Raw genomic sequence first — 24,245 nt, 5'->3', positions numbered from 1 at the left:
TTGCCCGGTCATTAAGGAGGCGCAGCACACCTCTCGCACGTGCGCAATGTGCACCCGGCTGTGAAGCCACAAGCTGTCACAGCCGGGTGCCCACACTTGTGATGCCGGCAAGCGACAAAGGAGAGAGCGGAGGGTTCGGGCTGCCGCATCGCTGGGTTGTGGGACAGGTGAGTGTATGTTAAAGGAGAAGTCCAGCCTGAGCTCATTCAGCTGGGCTTCTCCTGTTGGTCACAGGAGTGCAATTCATTTTGCACTCCTGAGACCCGTTTTCAGCGTCACTGGAATCAGTCCAGGTAGCGCTTGGGAAGTCTGGATCCGCCAGCTGTCTGGACTGATAGCAGTCTCAGCCTCTCAGCGAGCCGGCCGATCCCTACCCCTCCACAGCTCAGCGCTCCAGTGAGTGCGGGGGGCAGAGCTGCTCACAGGCAGCAGCTCTCTGCTCAGGGAGGTGAGAGAACCGAGCCATCAACGATTTTCGGTGGTTTGACTCTCAGTGAAGAGGCGGCAGGGAATAGATGCAGCATCGATCTGATGCTGCATCCACCTAGGTAAGTATGAATCTACATAATGTAAACCCCAGTCGCACCATACGTGTGACATATCGCCAGCGAACATCAGAGTGAGAACAATAATTCTAGCACAAGAGCTACTAGTTTACGCTAAACTGAGCTGTGAAGGCTTTTGAAGCGTCACCTATGGGGATTTTTGGACACCATCGTTTTTGGCGATATCGCGGGTGCACGCAATTTTAAGACATGTTTCGTATCTATTTACTCAATGTAATCTCATCTTTTATATTTTAACCAAAAATGGGTATTAGATCGTGTGGTTTTGCACTGAAATTCATTTTATTATATTTTTTCCTGAAAATTTGCCCAGGCCATTTTTCAGCTTTCAGAGCTTTCGCACTTTGAATGACAATTGCGCGGTCATGCTACACTTCACCCAAACAAATTTTTTTATAATTTTCTTCACACAAATAGAGCTTTCTTTTGGTGGTATTTAATCACTGCTGTTTTTTTATTCTTTTACTAAAAAAAAAAAAAAAAAAAGACCAAAATTGTTGAAAATATATATATATATAATATTTTTTTTTTTTTTCTTTAGTTTTCTCCTTCACTGATGGGCACTGATAGGCTGAACTGGTGGGCATTGATGAGGCGGCACTGTTGGGTGGCACTGTGCACTGATAGGTGACACTGATGGGCATTGATTGATAGCCAGTACTGACTGGCATCGCTAATGGGCACTGATTGGTGGCACTGGTGGGCACTGATTGGTGACACAGTTGGCGCTATATTGTAATTGGGGCACTGATCAGTTCCCTGATTACATGTGCAGATGTCCCCCTGCGTGGAGATGCCGCTGATCTGTTTTCCTCGCCACACACTCAGCGTGAGTCGAGGAGCGCTGATTACCGGCATCTCCGTGTTTGCATGCGTCTGGCTGTGATTGGACACAGCCGATCACATGGTTAAAGAGCCGCGGATGCGGCTCTTTACTGAGATGGGGGTCGCGCCATGTCCTAGCAACATGGCGCGGCTGCGCACCCGAGTGTCCGTTCTGGAACGCCGTTGTCACGAATTCGCACCCCAACGGCGACTAACCGCGACGTGCGTTCCGTGACCGGGGTATATGAGGAACTAAGGGAATAAGGGGGAACTTATACTGCGCATGTAAGACCGGCTGCGGTACTTTCACAGCCTGCACTACCTTTGGCCACCGCTAGAGGGAGACTCCACTCCAATCCAGCTAGCTGACCACACACAGGCAGATACAAATCTTACATACAATCTGGTGCACTCTAAGGGTTGGGGAGCAGTCTAGCAATTACTATACACTTCTAGGGTTCCTCCAGCTATCCTGCAAGCTTGAACCCCGGTGTTAATCACTCTTCCCACTGTCCCCACACCCACACACCAGACACACAATAAACGATAGCCTGCCACCACCCAACAGTTTGTCCGCAGACTGGTCTGCTGAGCCACCACACACACAGATCTCCGTCTGGAAGATCTGTTAGCTTACAATCTGCATGCAATCTGCCAACACACAGTGCAATTGCATACCGATTGGTACGTAACTTAAACCGAGTACTTAGGCACTAAAATACAACAACCTCTCCAGAGATATGAGTCCTAGCTTAGTACACAGAAGTCACTTATTAATTTTATCATTTAATATCCCGAAAGTGGGCAGTGCATATAAGATATACAAAGAAAAAAGATTTACCAAAAAAGATACAAAGAATGCAGAAAGACACACCAATTGGCAATTTGCTATGAAAATAAAAAGGGATAAAAACAGAAATAAACTTTACCAAGAAAATCTATCCGTTAGTAGAAGCATACTGGAACATGTGGGAACTCCCCAGTTTCGAACTGGCTTCGTGGAAGAACAATGTCCATATCTCAGGCTACCCAGTTTATTGAAATATGGATGCGGGCTGGACTTTAGCCCTTGGCCAATCAACCCTGGGGGGGGTGTTCCTGTCTCAGCCCACAAATGTTTTGTGTTCTGAAATGACCAGAGTCAAATTGGCCCAGAATGGCGCCGATTGCTGGGTCATGGATAGGATTTCCGATACCAGCGCATCATGCCGATCGCAACAGTACCAATCACTGCCTGCCTGCCGCAATCAGGCGCCATATAACGGTTTTGTTTGGTTCTCTAGGATTCCACACCTGCTAAACATACCGAGTTACATGTACACGTAACCCATCAGGTGTACGATCAAAAGGAATTATTTTCATCTCTCTGTCGTTAATATTTTAGCTTTTATGAGAGATAAAAATGGTTCCTTAGATCTCTTGATATTAATCAAAGCTTACAGACTGTCCGGAGCCTTGTGAATGCCCCCTGCAGATCCGTGTGGCCAAGATGACTAGCAGATTTCTTTGAGCCTCAGGAAGCTGGCAATCTATGTTTACTGTAATGGGAGCTTTTATTGGCATCTAGGTGTCACATTGATCCTAGAAAAAATCTCTGTCCTTTTCAAATGCTAATGACAGAACATATGTGCATGACTGACATAGAATACTATATTTCTAATAACCCAGAATTAAACTACATCTACAGATCACACCACATCTAGTTAAGGCAAAACTATCCTACGCTTATATTTTCGTCACATCTCCCCCTTCCAGTAGACGCACAGCTGAGCCTAAACGGGTCAGCTAACGCGTCTGCATGGAAGATTCCCTAAGATGGGGGGTGAAGGTTCCCCCAACTGAAGCTTGGCACCACCGACATTTCAGCCTGTCCCTTTGCAGATAGGAGAGGGCGACCACACCCCTCTCTGACTGATCCTAACGGGTCTGGATCAGGATTGGCCAGCAGATTGCCCTGCGGATCCACTTCATCCACTGGCCACTGACTACCTACTGAAAGGGTACAGACAAATTTGTCATTGTGTGCTGTCAGCATTCTCAGCCATTGGCCCTGGCCATCTGGTGGTACTCTATGAGCTACCACACCCAGATGTTTGAGCCTGGCATAAAGCCGTCCCTGGGTGATCTGGGCCTGGTTCCATGACCTGGGTACCAGGGCCTCCACCCTTTGGCCTGTCTCCCACACTTTTTCTCTTTCTGCTTCAACAGAAGACCTGCCAGCACAACCCCTGAATTCCTCTACGCTGACACCAAACATATCAGCCTGTAGGAACTCAGTGCCATCAGCTGCAGCCTCTGAGAGAGCAGATTCAGATGGGGTCAGTTTTCCCCCATAATCCTGTGGTTCTTCCCCTGTTATGCACAGCAATGAATCCTCAATCATGATACTCATAGCTGTGGGGACAGAGGATAAAGCCACAAAACACTTTATTCTGCCAGGGGTCATCCTTTGACCCGTGTCACACTTTCCTACTCTGTCCTCCTCAGCAGAAGGCCTGCCCGCACAACACCTCAGTTCCTCCGGGCTAACATCAGACTTATCAGCCAGAAAGTACTTGGTGTTGTCAGCTGCAGCTGCTGAGATGGTAGGCCCTGATGGGGCCAGATTTTCCCTGTCACCCTGTAACATTCCCTCTGTGACACACAGCAACGAATCCGCAATAGCAGTACTCGCAACTGTGGTGACAGAGGAGAAGATCACAGAAGACTGAATTCCACCGGAGGTTGTCCTTTGACCCACATCCCATACTCCTACTCCATCCTCAGCAGAGCATCTGTTGGCACAACACCTGAGTTCTTCTGGGCTGGCAACAACTGTATCATCCCCTAAGAACTCAGTGCTGTCAGCTGCAACTGCCAAGGGAGTAGAGTCAGATTGGATCAGATTTGCCCCCTCACCCTGTGGTCTTTCCTCTGTGATGCACAGCCCAGAATCCACAATGGAAGTACTGGTAGCTGTGATGGCAGAGGAGCAGACTACAGAAGACTTTGCCTCACATAAGGTTACAAGCACACCTTGCTTGTCCGTACCAGGATCTACTGAAACACAATTTGCCTTTTCAGCAGGTACTTCAAAACATTCCTTTTCTTTACATGTGGTTACAGAGTCACAGTCCTGTTCCCCATACACCCTCATCCCGCCATCCCCAACTGGCAGTCCATCAGCCAGACCTCTGTACTCCTCCAGGCTGATGTCAATTTTAACAGCCTCAGGGGACTCAGAGTGATCTGCCACAGACGCCAGGGAGACAACAGTGTGAGGGGACCTCAGGCCTGCTTGACCAAGTTCACAAGGGTCCGACCCAGTTGGATTGGGCCCTTTCACAGACAGTCCCTCTGTAGCAGTGGGCAATAACCAGTTCGGGGCAGCCCGGTGGGCCCCGGGAGTCACCACTGCAACAGAGGGAATGTCTGCACAGCACAGATCATGACTTTTTACATCACACAAAACATTATCAATTTCAGAGTTCATTCTGACTTTAGTTTCCTCTCTGGGCCTTGGCTCCAGAAACCCATTAGGGCCTGGACCTGGCACACAGTCACTAGTCCCCTGACCCTCCCCAGAGTTCCCAACGTGCACTGAGTCACCCAACAGTACTTTACGTGAATCCGGGGCTTCAGGTGGAGATGCAGGTTTCAGGGGGGATGAATTTGGCTCATAGCGGGCTACCAACTGCACCCGGTCAGTACCCAATAGTACATTACTGGCATCTGCTATGCCTACTTCTCTCACTTTGCTTTTTGATCCTCTGAGCAAAGCAACACAAGCTGTTGGTAACACAGGGATGACTCCTCCAACCCCTGTGATAACTGTGGCTTTCTTTGGGACCACATCCTCATGGCTCCTCGATCCTGAAAGAGCTAGGACATCCGTGGATCCCGTATCTCGGAGTCCGACTGAAACATTATTACCTGCGGTAACCAGCTGCAGGGTATCCACACGGCCTCCTACATTTGTGGGATCTGCTCTGCCCACTTCTTTCACCTGGCTTTCAGATTCCTGGTTCAACGAAACACAAGCCATAGGCATGGCAGGGATGGCTCCTCCGCCTCCTGTGACAACCATGGCTTCCCCTGGGATCACATCCTCACAGCTCCTCAATCCTGGAAGAGCTAGGACATCCTCTGATCCCATAGCTTGGAGTCCAACTGTAACACTGTTACCTGCGGTAACCAGCTGCAGGCTATCCGCATGGCCTCCTACATACGTGGGATCTGCTCTGCCCACTTCTTTCATTTGGCTTTCAGAGTCCAGGTTCAACGAAACACAAGCCATAGGCACGGCAGAGATGGCTCCTCCACCTCCGGTGACAAACATGGCTTCCCCTGGGATCACATCCTCACAGCACCTCAATCCTGGAAGAGCTAGGACATCCTCTGATCCCATACCTCGGAGTCCGACTGTAACGCTGTTACTTGCGGTAACTGGCTGCAGGTTATCCGCTCGGTCTCCTACATTTTCCCCAACAAGCAACACAGTAGGGGGTGCACTTTTCATACTTGCTGGTGGGCTAGGCCTCCTCCTCTTTGGACAAAGGCTCGAGTAATGTCCACCTTGGTTACAGACAAAACACTTCAAGGTTTCCACAGATGTAGGTCTAGTTCTTGTAGTTCTTGATGCAGATGGAGGTGATGTTGCATTTCCATGCTGGATTTGGGGACTGTTCAGTTTGTGCTCTCTCTCTCTTTGCTTCATCTGCTGTAGTGATTTCTTCCGCTGAGAGGGTTTGAGAACAGAATCATGCTGTCTCACACAGTCATCTGGAATGGCACAGTCTCTGGGTTTAGATGCCATGGTGAACTGTTCATGGTCATCCTCTATCAACGCACATAAAAGCTGGGTCCTCGTCTTGCCGACTGTACTGATGCCTCTTAGCTCACAGAGGTCAATCGCGGTCTCTTCAGATTGCCTCTTGTACCAGCATATCATCTCGTGGGTTACCATCTCCAAGTTTTTTGCCCAAATAAAAGATAGAAAAGAAAAAACAAGAGGGGGTGGGGAGCAAATAGCCAAGTATGTCTTCTACAAAACAAAAATTATGCACTGAGTGAGCTTCTGTAGGTCAGTTGCTTCTAACAAGCTTCCAACCTTTAGTACATAGGTTAAATGAATAAACCATGTACTAATGTACTAAGCAAATCCCACCGCTGCCACCAATCTGTCACGAATTCGCACCCCAACGGCGACTAACCGACCGCGACGTGCGTTCCGTGACTGGGGTATATGAGGAACTAAGGGAATAAGGGGGAACTTATACTGCGAATGTAAGACCGGCTGTAGTATTTTCACAGCCTGCACTACCTTTGGCCACCACTAGAGGGAGACTCCACTCCAATCCAGCTAGCTGACCACACACAGGCAGATACAAATCTTACATACAATCTGGTGCACTCTAAGGGTTGGGGAGCAATCTAGCAATTACTACACACTTCTAGGATTCCTCCAGCTATCCTGCAAGCTATCCTGCAAGTGTTAATCACTCTTCCCACTGTCCCCACACCCACACACCAGACACACAATAAACGATAGCCTGCCACCACCCAACAGTTTGTCCGCAGACTGGTCTGCTGAGCCACCACACACACAGATCTCCGTCTGGAAGATCTGTTAGCTTACAATCTGCATGCAATCTGCCAACACACAGTGCAATTGCATACCGATTGGTACGTAACTTAAACCGAGTACTTAGGCACTAAAATACAACAACCTCTCCAGAGATATGAGTCCTAGCTTAGTACACAAAAGTCACTTATTAATTTTATCATTTAATATCCCAAAAGTGGGCAGTGCATATAAGATATACAAAGAAAAAAGATTTACCAAAAAAGATACAAAAAATGCAGAAAGACACACCAATTGGCAATTTGCTATGAAAATAAAAAGGGATAAAAACAGAAATAAACTTTACCAAGAAAATCTATCCGTTAGTAGAAGCATACTGGAACATGTGGGAACTCCCCAGTTTCGAACTGGCTTCGTGGAAGAACAATGTCCATATCTCAGGCTACCCAATTTATTGAAATATGGATGCGGGCTGGACTTTAGCCCTTGGCCAATCAACCCTGGGGGGGGTGTTCCTGTCTCAGCCCACAAATGTTTTGTGTTCTGAAATGACCAGAGTCAAATTGGCCCAGAATGGCGCCGATTGCTGGGTCATGGATAGGATTTCCGATACCAGCGCATCATGCCGATCGCAACAGTACCAATCACTGCCTGCCTGCCGCAATCAGGCGCCATATAACGGTTTTGTGTGGTTCTCTAGGATTCCACACCTGCTAAACATACCGAGTTACATGTACACGTAACCCATCAGGTGTACGATCAAAAGAAATTATTTTCATCTCTGTCGTTAATATTTTAGCTTTTATGAGAGATAAAAATGGTTCCTTAGATCTCTTGATATTAATCAAAGCTTACAGACTGTCCGGAGCCTTGTGAATGCCCCCTGCAGATCCGTGTGGCCAAGATGACTAGCAGATTTCTTTGAGCCTCAGGAAGCTGGCAATCTATGTTTACTGTAATGGGAGCTTTTATTGGCATCTAGGTGTCACATTGATCCTAGAAAAAATCTCTGTCCTTTTCAAATGCTAATGACAGAACATATGTGCATGACTGACATAGAATACTATATTTCTAATAACCCAGAATTAAACTACATCTACAGATCACACCACATCTAGTTAAGGCAAAACTATCCTACGCTTATATTTTCGTCACAGCCGTCATATGACGGCGTCCCAGAACGAGAGCCGCCCCGCCGTCATTTGACGGTGTGCGGGCAGCAACTAATTAAACAGTTGCGTAAATATCATGTGAAGCAACAATTTGCAACTATCACCTTTTTTATTCTACAGGGCCTCTGCTTTCAGAAAATATGTAATGTTCTGGAAGTTTGTCATTATATTGCCAAAAGTTACGATTTTTACCCGTATGCAGGGAAAATAAAATAAATTTCTCTGGACCCGAGCTGGTTAATTAAAATTAATAGTGCCATCATCCACATACAGAAACAGAAGGGACAATGTAAGTTAACCAGTGTGTGTTTAGTATCACTTTAGTTTTTTTCTGGTAAATGCCTTCCTTTGCTACATTTGATGATCAACTGTCTTCAACAGGGAACTTTCCATGTAGGTAGGTGAGAGCAGCAAGGGGAGGAGGATGGCAGAAGAGCTTCACAATGCTGATCTAAGCAGTTTTTTCAAATGCATAACCTATTTTACACATAGCCTACCCCTTTACCCTTAAAGTGGAAGTCCATGCAAAAACTAAAATCCCTGCATCTATAGACACCACCAATCTAACACTAACCTATCTAGCCCTATAAAGAAAAAAATGAGTATACGTACCTTCACTGTGATGGCAAGTCCAGAGGACACGGATGACAAAGGTAGCCCCATAGTAAATCTATGGGTGACATCACTTCCCATTTATTTCACAGCTGCTGTCGGCGGTGTACTCTGCAAAGATTCCACCACTGGAGATGGGGTAGGATCAGGTTAAAAAAAGGTATGTATACTGATTTTTACTTTACAGGGCTTGGTAAGGTTAGTGTTAGATTGTGGGTAACTATAAATCAGGGATTTTAGTGTTCGCATGGACTTCGGATGGACGGAAAATATAATTGTTTTTAAGTAAATGCATTTGTGCCCAAGGTTTGTTTGTCTGTAGACACTGAAATGTCTATATGGTTGCCTGTTTGATATAATATTTAAAATACAAGTGTGGCATATTCAAAGAACAATGCAAGAGCTTTGAATGTTTGTACGGCTGTTCTGGAATATGTAAATAAAGGAAATATTTAAGCCCCTCTGCCCATCTGTTAGCAATCTGAGATTTGTCAAGCCTTTCCTTGCATATGTACAAAGTACTAGCAATTCCCATTGCTTGTCAGTCGGGGAAAACTGATGAGCCCTTTTATATCCTTTCCTGCTTTGGCTATTTAAAGCATCAGCATGCGGTATGCTAAACCAGGCCTTCGCAGTGATCACCCAAGGGCACTTCCTGAGCATAGTGCGAACATGTTTTACTAAAGTTTGTTTTAGTTCTGTCGCACATGCTTTTGTGTACATAACTTCTCTTTGAGGATAGAACAGCTGATTAATCAATTCAAATCTTTCTTTCAGTGGAAACTGCCAGTCATACCATCCGCAGGCTCCAGCAGCAAGAGCAGGAACATGCAAAGGTAAACGCTGATCATACCACATTCCTAATATTACTCTGAGACATACAAAGAACTGAAATCTTGGAATACCTATAGTGAAGATGGAAACTTTGGGGCAGAATTCACAAATGTAAGCTGTCAAAACCAAAGGTGTAGTTATTATTTAAAGCCTAAGTGCTGCCAAAGTATTAGAAAAAAACAAAAAAAAAAAAACAGACAAAACCTGTCCCTTGTTGATGCGTCTTGTTTTGGTTGAGATTCTCCTCCTGCTGTGCCCCCCCTCTAGGGTGACCATATTTCCAAACTGCCATTCAGAGACACCCCCACCCCCCTGCCTTCCCGCCTTCCCAAAAAAGATGAGGGGGCATTCGGCAGCGGGCGATTTGTCAGGCTACTTGCTGGTGTTAGCGCTTAAATCATCCCAACACCATGCTTGATTTGGTGTCAGGATGATCAAATCACATTATTTATATTACTACATTGTAATATATAATGAAATAGTTCAACTCACCATAATGCAGAATTAGTGGGAACCCTGAGCTTGTCACTTGCTGCCAGATGCAGCGTGCCACCCGTAGCCTGCTGCCAGATGCAGCGTGCCACCCGTAGCCTGCTGCCAGATGCAGCGTGCCACCCGTAGCCTGCCGCCAGATGCAGCGTGGCACCCGTAGCCTGCCTCCAGATGCAGCGTGGCACCCGTAGCCTGCCTCCAGATGCAGCGTGGCACCCGTAGCCTGCCTCCAGATGCAGCGTGGCACCCGTAGCCTGCCTCCAGATGCAGCGTGGCACCCGTAGCCTGCCTCCAGATGCAGCGTGGCACCCGTAGCCTGCCTCCAGATGCAGCGTGGCACCCGTAGCCTGCCTCCAGATGCAGCGTGGCACCCGTAGCCTGCCTCCAGATGCAGCGTGGCACCCGTAGCCTGCCTCCAGATGCAGCGTGGCACCCGTAGCCTGCCTCCAGATGCAGCGTGGCACCCGTAGCCTGCCTCCAGATGCAGCGTGGCACCCGTAGCCTGCCTCCAGATGCAGCGTGGCACCCGTAGCCTGCCTCCAGATGCAGCGTGGCACCCGTAGCCTGCCTCCAGATGCAGCGTGGCACCCGTAGCCTGCCTCCAGATGCAGCATGGCACCCGTAGCCTGCCGCCAGATGCAGCGTGCCACCCGTAGCCTGCCGCCAGATGCAGCGTGGCACCCGTAGCCTGCCGCCAGATGCAGCGTGGCACCCGTAGCCTGCCGCCAGATGCAGCGTGGCACCCGTAGCCTGCCGCCAGATGCAGCGTGGCACCCGTAGCCTGCCTCCAGATGCAGCGTGGCACCCGTAGCCTGCCTCCAGATGCAGCGTGGCACCCGTAGCCTGCCTCCAGATGCAGCGTGGCACCCGTAGCCTGCCTCCAGATGCAGCGTGGCACCCGTAGCCTGCCTCCAGATGCAGCGTGGCACCCGTAGCCTGCCTCCAGATGCAGCGTGGCACCCGTAGCCTGCCTCCAGATGCAGCGTGGCACCCGTAGCCTGCCTCCAGATGCAGCGTGGCACCCGTAGCCTGCCTCCAGATGCAGCGTGGCACCCGTAGCCTGCCTCCAGATGCAGCGTGGCACCCGTAGCCTGCCGCCAGATGCAGCGTGGCACCCGTAGCCTGCCGCCAGATGCAGCGTGGCACTTGCCACCCGTAGCCTGCCGCCAGATGCAGCGTGGCACTTGCCACCCGTAGCCTGCCGCCAGATGCAGCGTGGCACTTGCCACCCGTAGCCTGCCGCCAGATGCAACATCTGTCACATGTCAGTGTCCTCTCCTCTGCTGTCAGCTTACACCTCTGCCGTCCTCTGCTGAGTGCACTGCAGTCATCCATCTGCATTCCGCCGGAGAAGACTGAGGAGGATGTGGGCGGATCAATGCACTAGGCGCAGAGGAGGAGGAAGTTACATCCTCCTCCGCTCTGAATGCTGGGACTTCGCTCTGCGGTGACGTCACTGGTTGTTAGATGGCAGGCGCCTAGCAACCAGTTAGGGCAGTGAACCAGCGGGTGGTGGATTCTGGTAAAACGGCTCTCGGCCGGCCCAGGAGTCCCCCAGGAAGTGACAGCGGCGATGCAGCAGCCTAATCGGGGGGCATCAGATCGGCCCAGGGGGCAATTCCAGGACACTGTATGGTCCTGGAATGAAGGTGCCTGGGACCCAGGACAGGCCTGTCAAATACGGAACTGTCCCGAGCAATCCGTGTCCAGCTTCTCCATTCATAGAAGTCATACTGCAGCTTCTATAATTGAAACAGGAACTAAGAATGGAGGATGGGTGGATGATCGTGTTTAGTGCAGCTTCTATGAATGGTGAAGCTGGGTGGAAGGGACAGGCATTTTTAGGGCCTCTTGATAAGAACATGTGATGGCCCCTTTTATGTATTAACCTGTTCCGCACCAGAAGATTACGACAGCGGAGGTGGGGAACAGAGGGTGCTTGGATGGAGAAAGATTTCAACCAAAAGAGGCATGAGCACAAGGGACACATCTTACTGAGTGTTAGACATGTCTTGTGTTGATTTTTTTCTGGGGTTTTTTTGGCTGCACCTTGGCTTTCAAGTGACTTTCTATAGGGTTAAAGTGGCACTTTTTTTTAGTTTAAGTCATATAGTTAAAAGCCAGGACTTTTTTTCAGGGGGAACTTGGTGGAACTCAGTTCCACCACCTCTGGCTCAGACTCTCTGCTCCCTGCCCACCACTATTACTTGTAAACACAGAAGTCTGGTTTCTGTGTTTACAAGTGACAGCTCTGCACTCTGTGTGTAATGCAATCCTGGTATTTATTGCCCCTTTAAGACCCTCCTACTGTTCGTGAAATTTGATAGAGCACACCCACTATTTGATGTCATTTGGAGGGTGTGTGTAGGGGGAGGGGTTTTGGGGGGTCGTGGTTGAGTTCCAGCACCTATTGTTTGAGGGGAAAAAAGCCCTGGTTAAGGCAATACAAACCCCAATGATGTAGCAGCTAATCACATGTTGACTGTATCCGTTTATTGCACAGAAGATGAATTTTGATTGATTGCTAGGCGTTGCTTGATTTTGAACATTGTTTTGATTTAAAAAGCCAAAAAAAATCACTTATAAGTTGTGGACACCTGTATTATATGTGGTTTATTAAATGTTTATGTTGTATTTCAAAATCTGCTCCAGACAAGCCCTTTTTTCTCCTTTTAGCTTTGAACATACTTGGATATGAGTACTTAAATTTTTATTGCTGGGAAGGTTTTGGTTTATTTCCTCTTCCTATAACAGGAGGACATGAAATAAGGGGAGTGATTGTCACTGGGACAGGAAAACACAAACCGAAATAATATGTTGTAGTCTGTGTGCCTACTGGAGAGATTTCCTTCCACTTCCTATTTCAACATGGGTACAGAGACTGACCAATACTAACAGGTTTTATTCTTTCCATTATGCTGTTCAAATCATTAAAGTAATATTAAAGACTTTATTATTTTTTTTTTTGTTAAAATAAGAAAAGATGTTCGACTTACCTGCTCTGTGCAGCAGTATTGCCTCTTCTTTGGCAGTCCCATGCTGGCACTGTCCGTTCCTTCCTCTTCAAGGTGCTAAGGAGGCCCTCGTGCGCACATACTCCCGAGTCTGGCTGTGTGCATCCATAGATGCATACAGCACCGGTAAACCACACCCCTGCTCTCTCCTCCACAGGAGTTTTACCGTCAACAGTCTCCTGTGAGACCAGCAAATGAGAGGAGCTGTGCTGACTGCAGCCGAGACAGCACTGGAGTGGTGACAGGTAGTGAGGTTTTGTTTTATTTAACTTAATGCAGATAATGCATTAAGGTAAAAAAAAACATTAGACTTTAGAACCACTTTAGGTTCACTTTAATACTGAGTGTAAGTCATGGGCGTGCAGCCTAGGGTGAAAATCTGCTTTTCCTTACATACAGTATAGTATTGTTTTTGGGTTAGGATGCATCTTGAATGCAAAACATGTACAAAGATTTAAAAAAATATATATATTCTTGTAGGTAAATTTCAGATGTTAGTGTATGAATATGAACTTCCGAATGCTGGATCTTTTGTCTACCTTGACTCTAGGTTTGATTTTATAATTGAAATTAACTTTTTATAGTAACACATTTGTAAAGGGTTAGTGTTTTTAAACTGCCTTGTACTTTAGATTAATTTTCCACACATTCTTAGTGTTTGCTTATGCTACAAGTTTTTTTTTTTTTTTTTTTTTTTTTCCCAACGTTTGTAAAAGACAAAAAGCACTTTTATTATTAAAAAAAATCCCACAGTGGAAAGGTAAATGTTACAGCAGTTGCTCTTATACCTTAGACATAATGTCTATTAAGTCGTCTTATGGAGTGGCTTTTCATCATGACATGCTAAGAGCTTGTGAATCGCTGAAGTGTACTATTTGCTTATTTGAACTACCTGTTGAACACACTAGCTTTTATGAATTTGCTTTGTATATAAGTCTATAGAGGAGTTTCTCTTAAAGTGACCCTGTCAGTAATATAAGCAATTTTAACTAGCGGCATCCTTTAACATAACATGTTGCATACATGGAGAGAGGTGAGTGAAACTTCACTGTGTAAACAAATCTGGGCATCGCTGCTAGGAACCACAGCGCCCAGAAAGGGAACGTGCTATCTGACACAGCTGGAATCTCTTATTTGTGTTGTGTTTTTGGTGGAAGCTGATGGTCTTGCCTGCTCAAATTGAATGCTACTGTACCTGCATATCTTGAAGCATGTTTTGCACATGCATCATTGCATTGCCAGGAGGTTACTGCACTTGCATTCCCTGTCTCATCCTCTTTGGAATCTGGTTGCCGGTTAAGCAACCTCTACTGGTTCTCTTACCTGACAGGCACATCATAGAAGTTTATACATGCAGATCCAGGGTTATGGCAGCTTACAGGTGCTTGCACCGAGGCATTTCCTCCTACTTCACTGCTATGAAGGTCATGTGTACTGGTATGGTCTACCATGAGTGCAGAGATAAGGGGTCAAATGGGCCCCATAGCTCAGGCTCAGCCTTTAGCTCCCTTGAGGGGTTGTTGTGCAGGGCCCTAGTTCCCTCTCCTCTGATGGTTGCGTTCATTATGACTCCTTTTGGCATGTTGGCTGCACCAGCCAGCCTCCTCATTCCTTTCTAGCCACTTTAAGACCAGGCCTTTTTCTGACATTTGTTGCTTAGTATTCCAAGTATTTTTTGCTAGAGAATTACTTAGAACCTCCAAACATATATATATATATATATATATATATATATATATATATATATATATATATATATATATATATATATATATATATATATATTATCAGAGACCTTAGAGAATAAAATGTCGGTCATTGCAATATTTTATGTCACACTGTATTTGTGCTGCGCTCTTTTAAACGCGATTTTGTTTTGGAAAAATACACTTTAATTAAAAACAAAACTGTAAACTTAGCCCAATTTTTTGTATGTGAATGTGAAAGATATTACGCCGAGTAAATCGATACCTAACATGTCATGCTTTAAAATTACGCACACTTGTGGAATGATGACAAACTACAGTACAGTACTTAAAAATCTCCATAGGAAATGCTTTAACATTTTTTTACAGGTTACCTGTTTAGTTAGAGGAGATCTTGCGGTAGAATTATTGCACTTGCTCGAACGATTACAGCGATACCTCACATGTGTAGTTTGAACACTGTTTTACATATGTGGACACAACTTACGTATGCCTTCGTTTCTGCAAATTTTTTTTTTTTTTTTGCTTATTTATTTTATTTTTACACTGTCCCTTTTTTTTTTTTTTTTTGATCACTTTTATTCCTATTACAAGGAATGCCGCATAAGTAAAAGTCTGTTTTTAAGTAGGAAAAAAAAAAATCCCTTTAACCGCATGCCGACCGCCGCCTGTACGTTGACAGAATGGCACGGCTGCGCAAATGGGCGTACCTGTACGTCCCTTTGAATTTGCCGCCGTGCCATTGAGTGCGTGGCGGCGTGCTCCGTGAGTAGAACTGAGGGTCCCGCGGACTCGATGTCCCCTTCCCGCAACCCCTTCCTAGCCAGCTAGTGGTTAACCCCTTCACTGCCAGTGTCATTTTTACATGAATCGGTGCATATTTATAGCACTGATCGCTGTATAAATGACAATAGTCCCAAAAATGTGTCAAAATTGTCCGTGTCTGCCATAATGTCGCAGTCACGATAAAAATTGCAGATCGCCGCCATTACTAGTAAAAAAAAAATTCTTAATAAAATTGCCATAAAACTAATCCCTATTTTGTAGACGCTATAACTTTTGTGCAAACCAATCAATAAACGCTTATTAAGATTTTTTTTTTTTTTTACCAAAAATATGTAGAAGAATACATATCGGCCTAAACTGAGGGAAAAAAAAAAATTTTTATATATTTTTGGGGGATATTTATTATAGCAAAAAGTAAAACAATGCGTTTTTTTTTCAAAATTGTCGCTTTTTTTTGTTTAGCGCAAAAAATAAAAACTGCAGAGGTGATCAAATACCACCAAAAGAAAGCTCTATTTGTGGGAAAAAAAGGACGACAATTTTGTTTGGGAGCCACATCCCATGACTGCGCAATTGTCAAAGCGACGCAGTGCCGAATCGCAAAAAGTGCTCTGGTCTTTGGACAGCCAAATTGTCCGGGGCTTAAGTGGTTAAGCCCGAGAGGCGGAAAATGATGTCACTTCGGTCTTCCAAGGGCATAAAGTCGAGTGCGGGCTATTTGGCCCTCACTCAGCTTGCTGCCCAGCCACTGATCAGACCGGATCGCTGCCGGGATTACCGACTGCTCCGGTAAACCCGTAAGACACTGGGTGGGGGCACCTCTCCCGCTGCCTATAAAAGTGATCTTGCAGCGAATCCCCTGCTGAGACCACTTTTATATGAAAGCTTGCCACCTGCTGTAAATAAAGATACTGTACCAGGGTTATGGCAGCTAACTGGCTGCTGCCATAACCCTGGTATTTAGGTATTTAAAGTAATAAGTTACATTTATAGTTAGGCGGTGGGCACGTGGCTATAGAGGAACTCTGTGCCATAAGGTTGGTATTCATTGGCAGTATTTTAGGTTATGTTTAGGCCCTAGATAGCAGAGGTCACAGCCCTACCTCCCTTCCTGAATCAGTATTTGTCTTTTCTCTAGTCTAGAGCCAGTCGCAGAACAAGAGGAAAAGGTGTCATTTGAGGAAGACACCTCACCTTCTGAGCCGTTAAATGAGGATAAGACTGCTACAGCCTTTTCTTCTAAGCTGAAAGACACTATTGATACTTATTGAAACTGTATGCTTTTGTTTAGCATTGGAGTAGCCAGTCTGCTTGCCCAAGGGTACCCAGTATGGGGGTCTCTAAAAATAGTCTTGGCGAGGCTTTTCCTCCCAAACACTTCACCCAGCAATATCCTATTAAAGAATGCTTCCCTGGGCAATTTCTATGATGGAGCCGGCCTTCTTTACCTTAACAAAACCCTCATGGCCCCCTGTAGAGGATAATCTTGTGTTCAAAGACCCAGTAGGTGAAAGGTCTAAGGGAGGCCCTTCTTAAAGCTATCTCTGCCTTGGTGAAACCTTCCATACAGCCTGCAGTTGTGTCCATGGCAGTCTATCAGACTATTGATACCTAGACTAAGTGTATGGCCCAGAACCCCAGTTCCATCCTTAGAGATCCCTCTGCCATTATTTATGTGAATCCTTTGCCTTCATCTTTACGCTACTGTGCAATCCGCTCAGTTAACATACTCTTCTAAATTTTCAGGATGAGCCTTCTCACTGTGTATGATTCTCTGCTGGTCAGCAGAACTCCTTAATGCTTTGAGAGATTACCTTTGGAAGCCAAATGCCTGTTTGGGACCTTCTTGAATAAGTATATCAAGGAAATCATGGGGGTATGATCATGAATACACTCCTCACCCCCCCCCCCCAAAAAAAAAGGCTTGCCCCTCTACCTGTAAGTCTTCTACTCCTGAGATTAGGAAGGCTTTATTTCGTCCCTCTGTCTTGCACTGTTAAGTCTAAAAGAGGAATTTACATCTTTTGGCCGCCTGGTCCCACATAATTTTAGACACCTGAGTGGTGTTACCAGGCGCTACAATAGGGAGTTTTGCATTCTACCGCCGTTACCCTTCTTACTCTCCAACTTGTCTTCTTACCCATTATGACACATCGATCTGCTTGCTGATGTTCAACAGTGCTTGGATCAAGGAATCATTACCTATGTACTAACAGGACAATGCTTTCAAGATTTCTGTTCAACTTCTTTATGATCTCAAACAGAATGGAAGAGTTCAGCCCATTCTTGATCTGAAAACTCTCAATTTGCTGCTATTAGTTCAGATGGTTGACATGGAAAATGCCAGATTGGTCATTGCCTCCCAGGGGAACTTCTGTCCTTAAGACATCAGGAATGCCTATGTAAACACTGTCGCCCTTCCCCTTGGCCTGTCCATGGTCCCCCAGGGCTTTCACCAAGGTGCTTGCCTTCGCTCTGGCTCTGCTTTGTTCTCAAGGGATTCACACTGTCTGGTACCTGGATGATCTCTTGGTAAAGGGCCATTCTTCCCTGTTCTTGTCAGCCAACATCCAGCAAAAGGTAGAGGCTTTTGAGAGCTTCAGTTGGACCCTCAACCTCCAGAAGTCAATTCTGGACCCATTTCACATATTGGCATACCTGGATTCAGAATTTTTCTGCCTTGGGACAAATTTCTGTCATTTCGCTCTCATGCCAGAGCCTTCTGGGCCCATAGAAGGCCCTTGATTTGTACTTGCATGGGGGTCTTGGTTCTCATGGTGGCCTCTTTGAGGCAGTGCCATACACTGTTTCAATCCAGACCATTGCACAGCAACATTCTGGTGCAAGGGACAAGCAGACCCTTTTCTTGACCACCCCATTCGTCTGACCCCCTGGGCCAGATGCTCTCTAGCATAGTCTATTTCCAATCCAAGTCTCATGAAAAGTTTATAGGACTAAGGCTAGCCTGTTGGGCTGAGAAGCAGTCCTGAATACCTTGTTGTCAGAGGAAGTTTGATTTTTGATCAAAATTATGGAACTCAGGGCAATTCAGTTGTCCCATCAAGGAGGCATCCAGAGTCACCTGCTCTAAGGGAAGCTGATGTAAACCTCTCTTGGGCAGATCTTAACGTTCTGACCCTATCCTCTGTCCACATCCCAGGCATGGAAATTTAGCCGGTGGGCTTTTTCAGTCAACTACGTTTTGGATCCACAGGAATGGATTCGCCATCCAGAAGTCTTTCAGATCATTTGCCATGGGGGGAAAGGCAAATGTGGACCTCTTTACATCCAGACTCAACAACACACTAGACAGGTTTATTTTAGGTCCAGGGGCTCTGGGGGCTTCACAGTGGACACACTGGGATCAGTTAAACCTTATCTATGCCTTTCTGCCTTCCATATTCTCACTGGCCTACTCTGCAGGATCAAGGAGGACATTCCAGTAATTCTCAGCATACTGAATTGGCCCAGGAGGACGAGGTATTCCCAACATACTCAAGTTCCTCACAGATGCTTTGGGAGGTCTTCGGATCGTCTGGGTATACTGTCACCATGGCCAGTGTTCCATCTTGTTTTTCGGTCACTGGCTTTAATAGCAAGACCACTGAAGCCATGGTTAAGGGCAGGGGCCTTTCAGATTGAAGTCATCCCTACCCTCTTGAAGGCTAGCAAGTCAAGTTCTCCTAAAGTCTACCATCCAACCTGGAATGCCTGCTTTGCTTGGTGTGAGTCAATTGAACTTTAATTCTAGAAAGTGCTACATGAGATTTATTCTGTCCTTCCTTCAGTCTGGTCTGGACCAACATATTCCCTTAAGTACCATTTTAAGGGATAAATCTTTGATCTTACAGTATGGGCCTTTTGGCATTGGCCATTCTGTTTCAGAGACCTATGGCCTCTTACTTTCTAGTTAAGGCCTTATAGGCGTAGATCACGTCACTCTTCCTGTTTCCACCTGGGTTCTCAATCTGGTTCTCTCAGCACTTTAGAAGCCAACCTTTGAACCTATTAGGGATTTTCCCTTGGCTGACCTTCCCCATAGGGTGGCCTTTCTTGTGGCCATCTCCTCTGAGGGGAGTCTGAGTTAACAGCCTTATCCTTTAAGTGCAAGATTGCCATGAGCCCTAGTATAAAAAACTCACGTATAAAGTTACCTTTTATGCATGCATGCATGCATGCATGCATGCATACATACAATATGCTCAGCACACATTTAGCACTTGCATAGGCCACACATATAAACATTGGCCATGAATTCATGCATAAAGTCTTTAGAAAGAAAACAAGCGAAAGTTTCTCCTGCAGCTCCTTCCAAGAGATACTGGGATCAATCCAACTGAAGCATAAAAGATGAAGCGGACAAGGAGCAGGATTAAATTAGATTTAAAGCATGTACAATTTATTCCAAAAAAAAAAAAAAAAAGTATCCCTTTACATCATAGTTGCCTGTATTGCTGTCTAGTGCAGAAAACTCTGTGCAGACCAGGAGCCCAGATAGTAAAGGCACAGTGGTGAAATGTAAACCCAGTGTTAATAACGATGACCTCGTGATTAAGGGAACCCCCCTTTTTTCAAACCTTTTTTGACTTGACAAAGGAGGCGTGCCCTTGAAATGCATTGCTGCCTACTGCTCCACCTCCTTACACACTCTGCCCTGTCTGACTGCTGTCTATGGCTGGAGATGCCACTTAGTTTGACAGCTGAGTGGGTCCAGTCTAAATGTACACGACCTTTACCAAGAAAGACCTGAAAACAAACCAAAATTATACTGAGCCATATCCTATCAAATGTAAATTTCCAACCCAGCAAATCAGCCATTTATTCAATAAAAATGTTTTGCTGCAATCTCTGGTGCTTTTAGCCAGCCCAATCAATAAGCATTTAATGCTCCCCTTTTCCTCTAAACTCCTTGAACGCCTGGTTTACAACCAACTGAGTGACCACCTTATTAAAAACAACCTTCTTGATCCCCTTCAATCTGCATTTCGCCCTCAACACTCCACAGAAACTGCTCTTTTAAAACTCACAAATGACCTACTAACTGCAAAAACCAACGGACACTATTCTGTACTCCTACTTCTGGATCTTTCAGCTGCCTCCCCCTCCTCCTCAAAAAACTTTACTCCCTCGGTCTCCGTGACTGTGCTCTTCAGTGGCTCTCATCCTACCTGTCCCAACGCACCTTCAATGTCACTTACAATTCTACTTCCTCCACTCCTCTTCCCTTCTCTGTCGGGGTCCCCCAAGGTTCTGTTCTTGGACCTCTTTTATTTTCAATCTACACCTCTTCCCTGGGTCAGTGAAAGCCTCTCACGGCTTTCAATATCATTTCTATGCTGATGACACACAAATCTATCTCTTCACCCCTCAACTCACTCCATCAGTCTCCTCACGCATCACTAACTTACTAACCGACATATCTGTATGGATGTCACACCACTTCCTCAAACTCAACTTGTCCAAAACCGAGCTTATAATATTCCCTCCCTCACGTGCCTCTTCCCCTGACTTCTCTGTCAAGAGCAATGGCAAAACCATCCACCCATCCCCACATGTCAGGGTGCTAGGTGTTATCCTGGATTCTGAACTCTCCTTTCGGCCCCACATCCAATCACTTTCCAAAGCTTGCCGCCTCAACCTCTGCAACATCTCTAAACTGCGTCCCTTTCTAACCAGTGAAACCACAAAGCTCCTGATTCACTCCCTGGTTATTTCTCGCCTTGACTACTGCAACTCGCTCCTCATTGGCTTACCTTTAAATAGACTATCCCCCCTTCAGTCCATCATGAATGCTGCTGCCAGACTCATCCACCTTAAAAACCGCTCAGTGTCTGCTACCCCTCTCTGCCAATCCCTCCATTGGCTACCACTCGCCCAACGAATTAAATTCAAAATACTAACAATAAGTTACAAAGCCATCCACAACTCTGCCCCCAGCTACATCACTAACCTAGTCTCAAAATACCAACCTAATCGCCATTTCCGTTCCTCCCAAGACCTCCTGCTCTCTAGCTCCCTCATCACCTCCTCCCATATCCGCCTCCAGGGCTTCTCCCGAGCCTCGCCTATCCTCTGGAATTCCCTACCCCAATCTGTCAGACTGTCTCCAAATGTATCCACTTTTAGGCGATCCCTGAAAACTTTCCTCTTCAGAGAAGCCTATCCTGCCTCCATCTAACAACTGCACTATTTTCTCCATTAGCTCATCCCCCACAGCTATTACCCTTTTGTATAACTTGACCCTCCCTCCTAGATTGTAAGCTCTAACGAGCAGGGCCCTCTGATTCCTCCTGTATTGAATTGTATTGTACTTGTACTGTCTGCCCTAATGTTGTAAAGCACTGCGTAAACTGTCGGCGCTATATAAATCCTGTATAATAATAATAATGTCTATGAACATGCTATTTTCCAGGTTTCATTAAAGAATAAAAGTTAAAAAAAACTAAAGCTTTTAGGTACAAAGTATACCTGCAGCGTGTTTGTGCTGAATGTCAGGCCATTCTGACTGGTAAAAATTCCTGCACTTCTTGGTGATTTAACTTTTCTACCTACCACACTTTCCTATTGGCCAGTGGGGGAACCCTCTGTGTACTGCCCATATACAGCATTAGCCACAGCTTGCCCCAGACTGTTCAGTCAAAGTTGATATAGCATCGAGTCCTTCGGCACCCGCTGCTTTAAAATTTTCCCTGATTTGTATCGGCACCCACATAAAAATACACTTACCAGCCCTCATGACTTCATTATCATGTAGGTTATTCTGATTTGTTCCTCCAGTTTTCGCTCTGTATCCTTCCTTTTAGCCAATATTTAGCTCCTCATCTCCTCCATTGTGGGATCTGACCAACAGGCATTTGTCAAGGCCTTCCTTCCCAGGTTATTTAGTTAAGAGTGCTGCAGAAATAGGCATACAGTACCACATATATTCTAGCCTCACCTACTCCCCTCTTTTTCCTGGCTGGTAAAATGTTGTCATCAGTACAGGAAGTCATGGTAAGATGGATCCCAAACAGCAGTAAAGACATGACAGCTGTTTTAACCCTCTCCCACTCTACCTAAAACCGAAAACTTTTTGGCTGGAAATTGAAAAGTGATGTTCCATCGCTTTCTCATGTGACTTTAGCTTAGGCAAAAAATTACAAATTTGTAACCTTTACAATCAAAATGCATGTATCTGTCTCTTTACTGTATTCTTAGGTGAAGGTGAGCCATACTATCTTGGTCAGTTTATGTCCTTCGGTAGTCTGTTTGGAAGTACAGGCAAGCCCATGGCGTTCCTGTATTATTGTGATTATTATTATAATACAGGATTTATATAGCGCCAACAGTTTATGCAGTGCTTTACAGTGTAGAGGAGGGGACAGTACAATTACAATACAGTTCAATACAGAAGGAATAGGTTATTTAATACTATATACTAGGAATAGGCTATTTAATACTATGTAAGTGGATTATTGAAACACTTGGTTTACATATGTACTATGATTACAATATGCTATTTGTAAAACTGACTATATCTTTGAATTATACCATAGATTAATTTCTCCTTTTTATGCACCCCTGAAGAAGGATTTAAACTGTACCCCAAAACGCGTTGGGTGTAAGGAGGTTCTCTTATATGTCCTCTAGCACGGTGATAACAGCTGATATTGTTCAGATAATCAATATTTCATTCTTATATGTATATTTTTTTTAACTATGTTTAATTACCGTATATACTCGAGTATAAGTCGAGGCCCTAATTTACCACAAAAAAAGAGAAAAAGGTATTGCCCCGAGTATAAGACGAGGGTGAGAAATGCAGCAGCTACTGTAAGTGGAAAAAGAGGGTCAACAGGGGGCGTGGCTAACCGCCGAGCAAGATGGACGTCTGAATCCTCAGCTCCTGCACCGACCGGAACGATCTAAGCGAACATCGCCGCTTCTACAGCTCCATCTGACCCCTAAACAGACAGAGACACTGCCACAGGGACCAGCAATGTCTCAGCCGACTCGCAAGAGGAAAGAATACAGGCCGCCAAAGAAACTGACAGATTACTTTTCACTGCAGCTGGACACAGAAATCCAAGATGGCGCCCGCGGCCCTGCACAGAATTCATCAGCTTACACAGACCTCCCTGATGCAGATGACACTGAAATACTGCCTCATCCACACTCTCCAGAGACATCCCTTCAATATCCTTCCTCATCAGCCTGCAACAGCCCAGCAAAAGCGAGGATGCGAATGGATTCAACAGAAAACAGCACTGAGGTAAGCCCTGCATCTCTCTCAATATTACCTCAGCCATCAGCTATAGCAGCTTTCCCCACATCAGATCAACCTGTTCTAGACACTACCATGAAGGAGATGCTCATCTCCCTGCAGAGCTCACTGCATATTGAAATAGCATCCATGTTCAAGCAATTCTCATCCCATGTACACATTATGGGGAACAAAATTCACCATATTGAAAAACACACGAATGACCTAACCACAACAGTGAATGATCTTGTAGATGCACAAGATCATACCCATGCTGAACAGCAATGGATGAAATCCAAGATGGCGGACCTAGAAGACAGGTCTAGACGTAATAACGTCAAAATTAGAGGTATACCCGAATCCGTCCTGCCACATGACCTCAATTCATATGCCAGAAAGATGATCTCCACGGTTTTACCTGATCTGTCACCAA

The 24,245-nt window shown here is 45.7% G+C and overlaps 1 protein-coding gene across 1 annotated transcript in view; it reads left to right on the top strand.

The window, feature by feature from the left end:
• The window catches only part of BLOC1S5 (biogenesis of lysosomal organelles complex 1 subunit 5), an 89,371-nt gene that overhangs the window by 51,626 nt on the left and 13,500 nt on the right, over window positions 1–24,245 (top strand). Inside the window, exon 4 of the mRNA XM_073631029.1 lies at window positions 9,516–9,574. Coding sequence (XP_073487130.1) covers window positions 9,516–9,574 — 59 coding nt within the window. The remainder of the gene's footprint in view (window positions 1–9,515; window positions 9,575–24,245) is intronic.

The sequence above is a fragment of the Aquarana catesbeiana genome, linkage group LG05 (genome assembly GCF_042186555.1).
Source record: "Aquarana catesbeiana isolate 2022-GZ linkage group LG05, ASM4218655v1, whole genome shotgun sequence".
In the NCBI taxonomy this organism is placed as follows: domain Eukaryota; kingdom Metazoa; phylum Chordata; class Amphibia; order Anura; family Ranidae; genus Aquarana; species Aquarana catesbeiana.
This window is presented reverse-complemented; position numbering and strand designations above follow the sequence as displayed.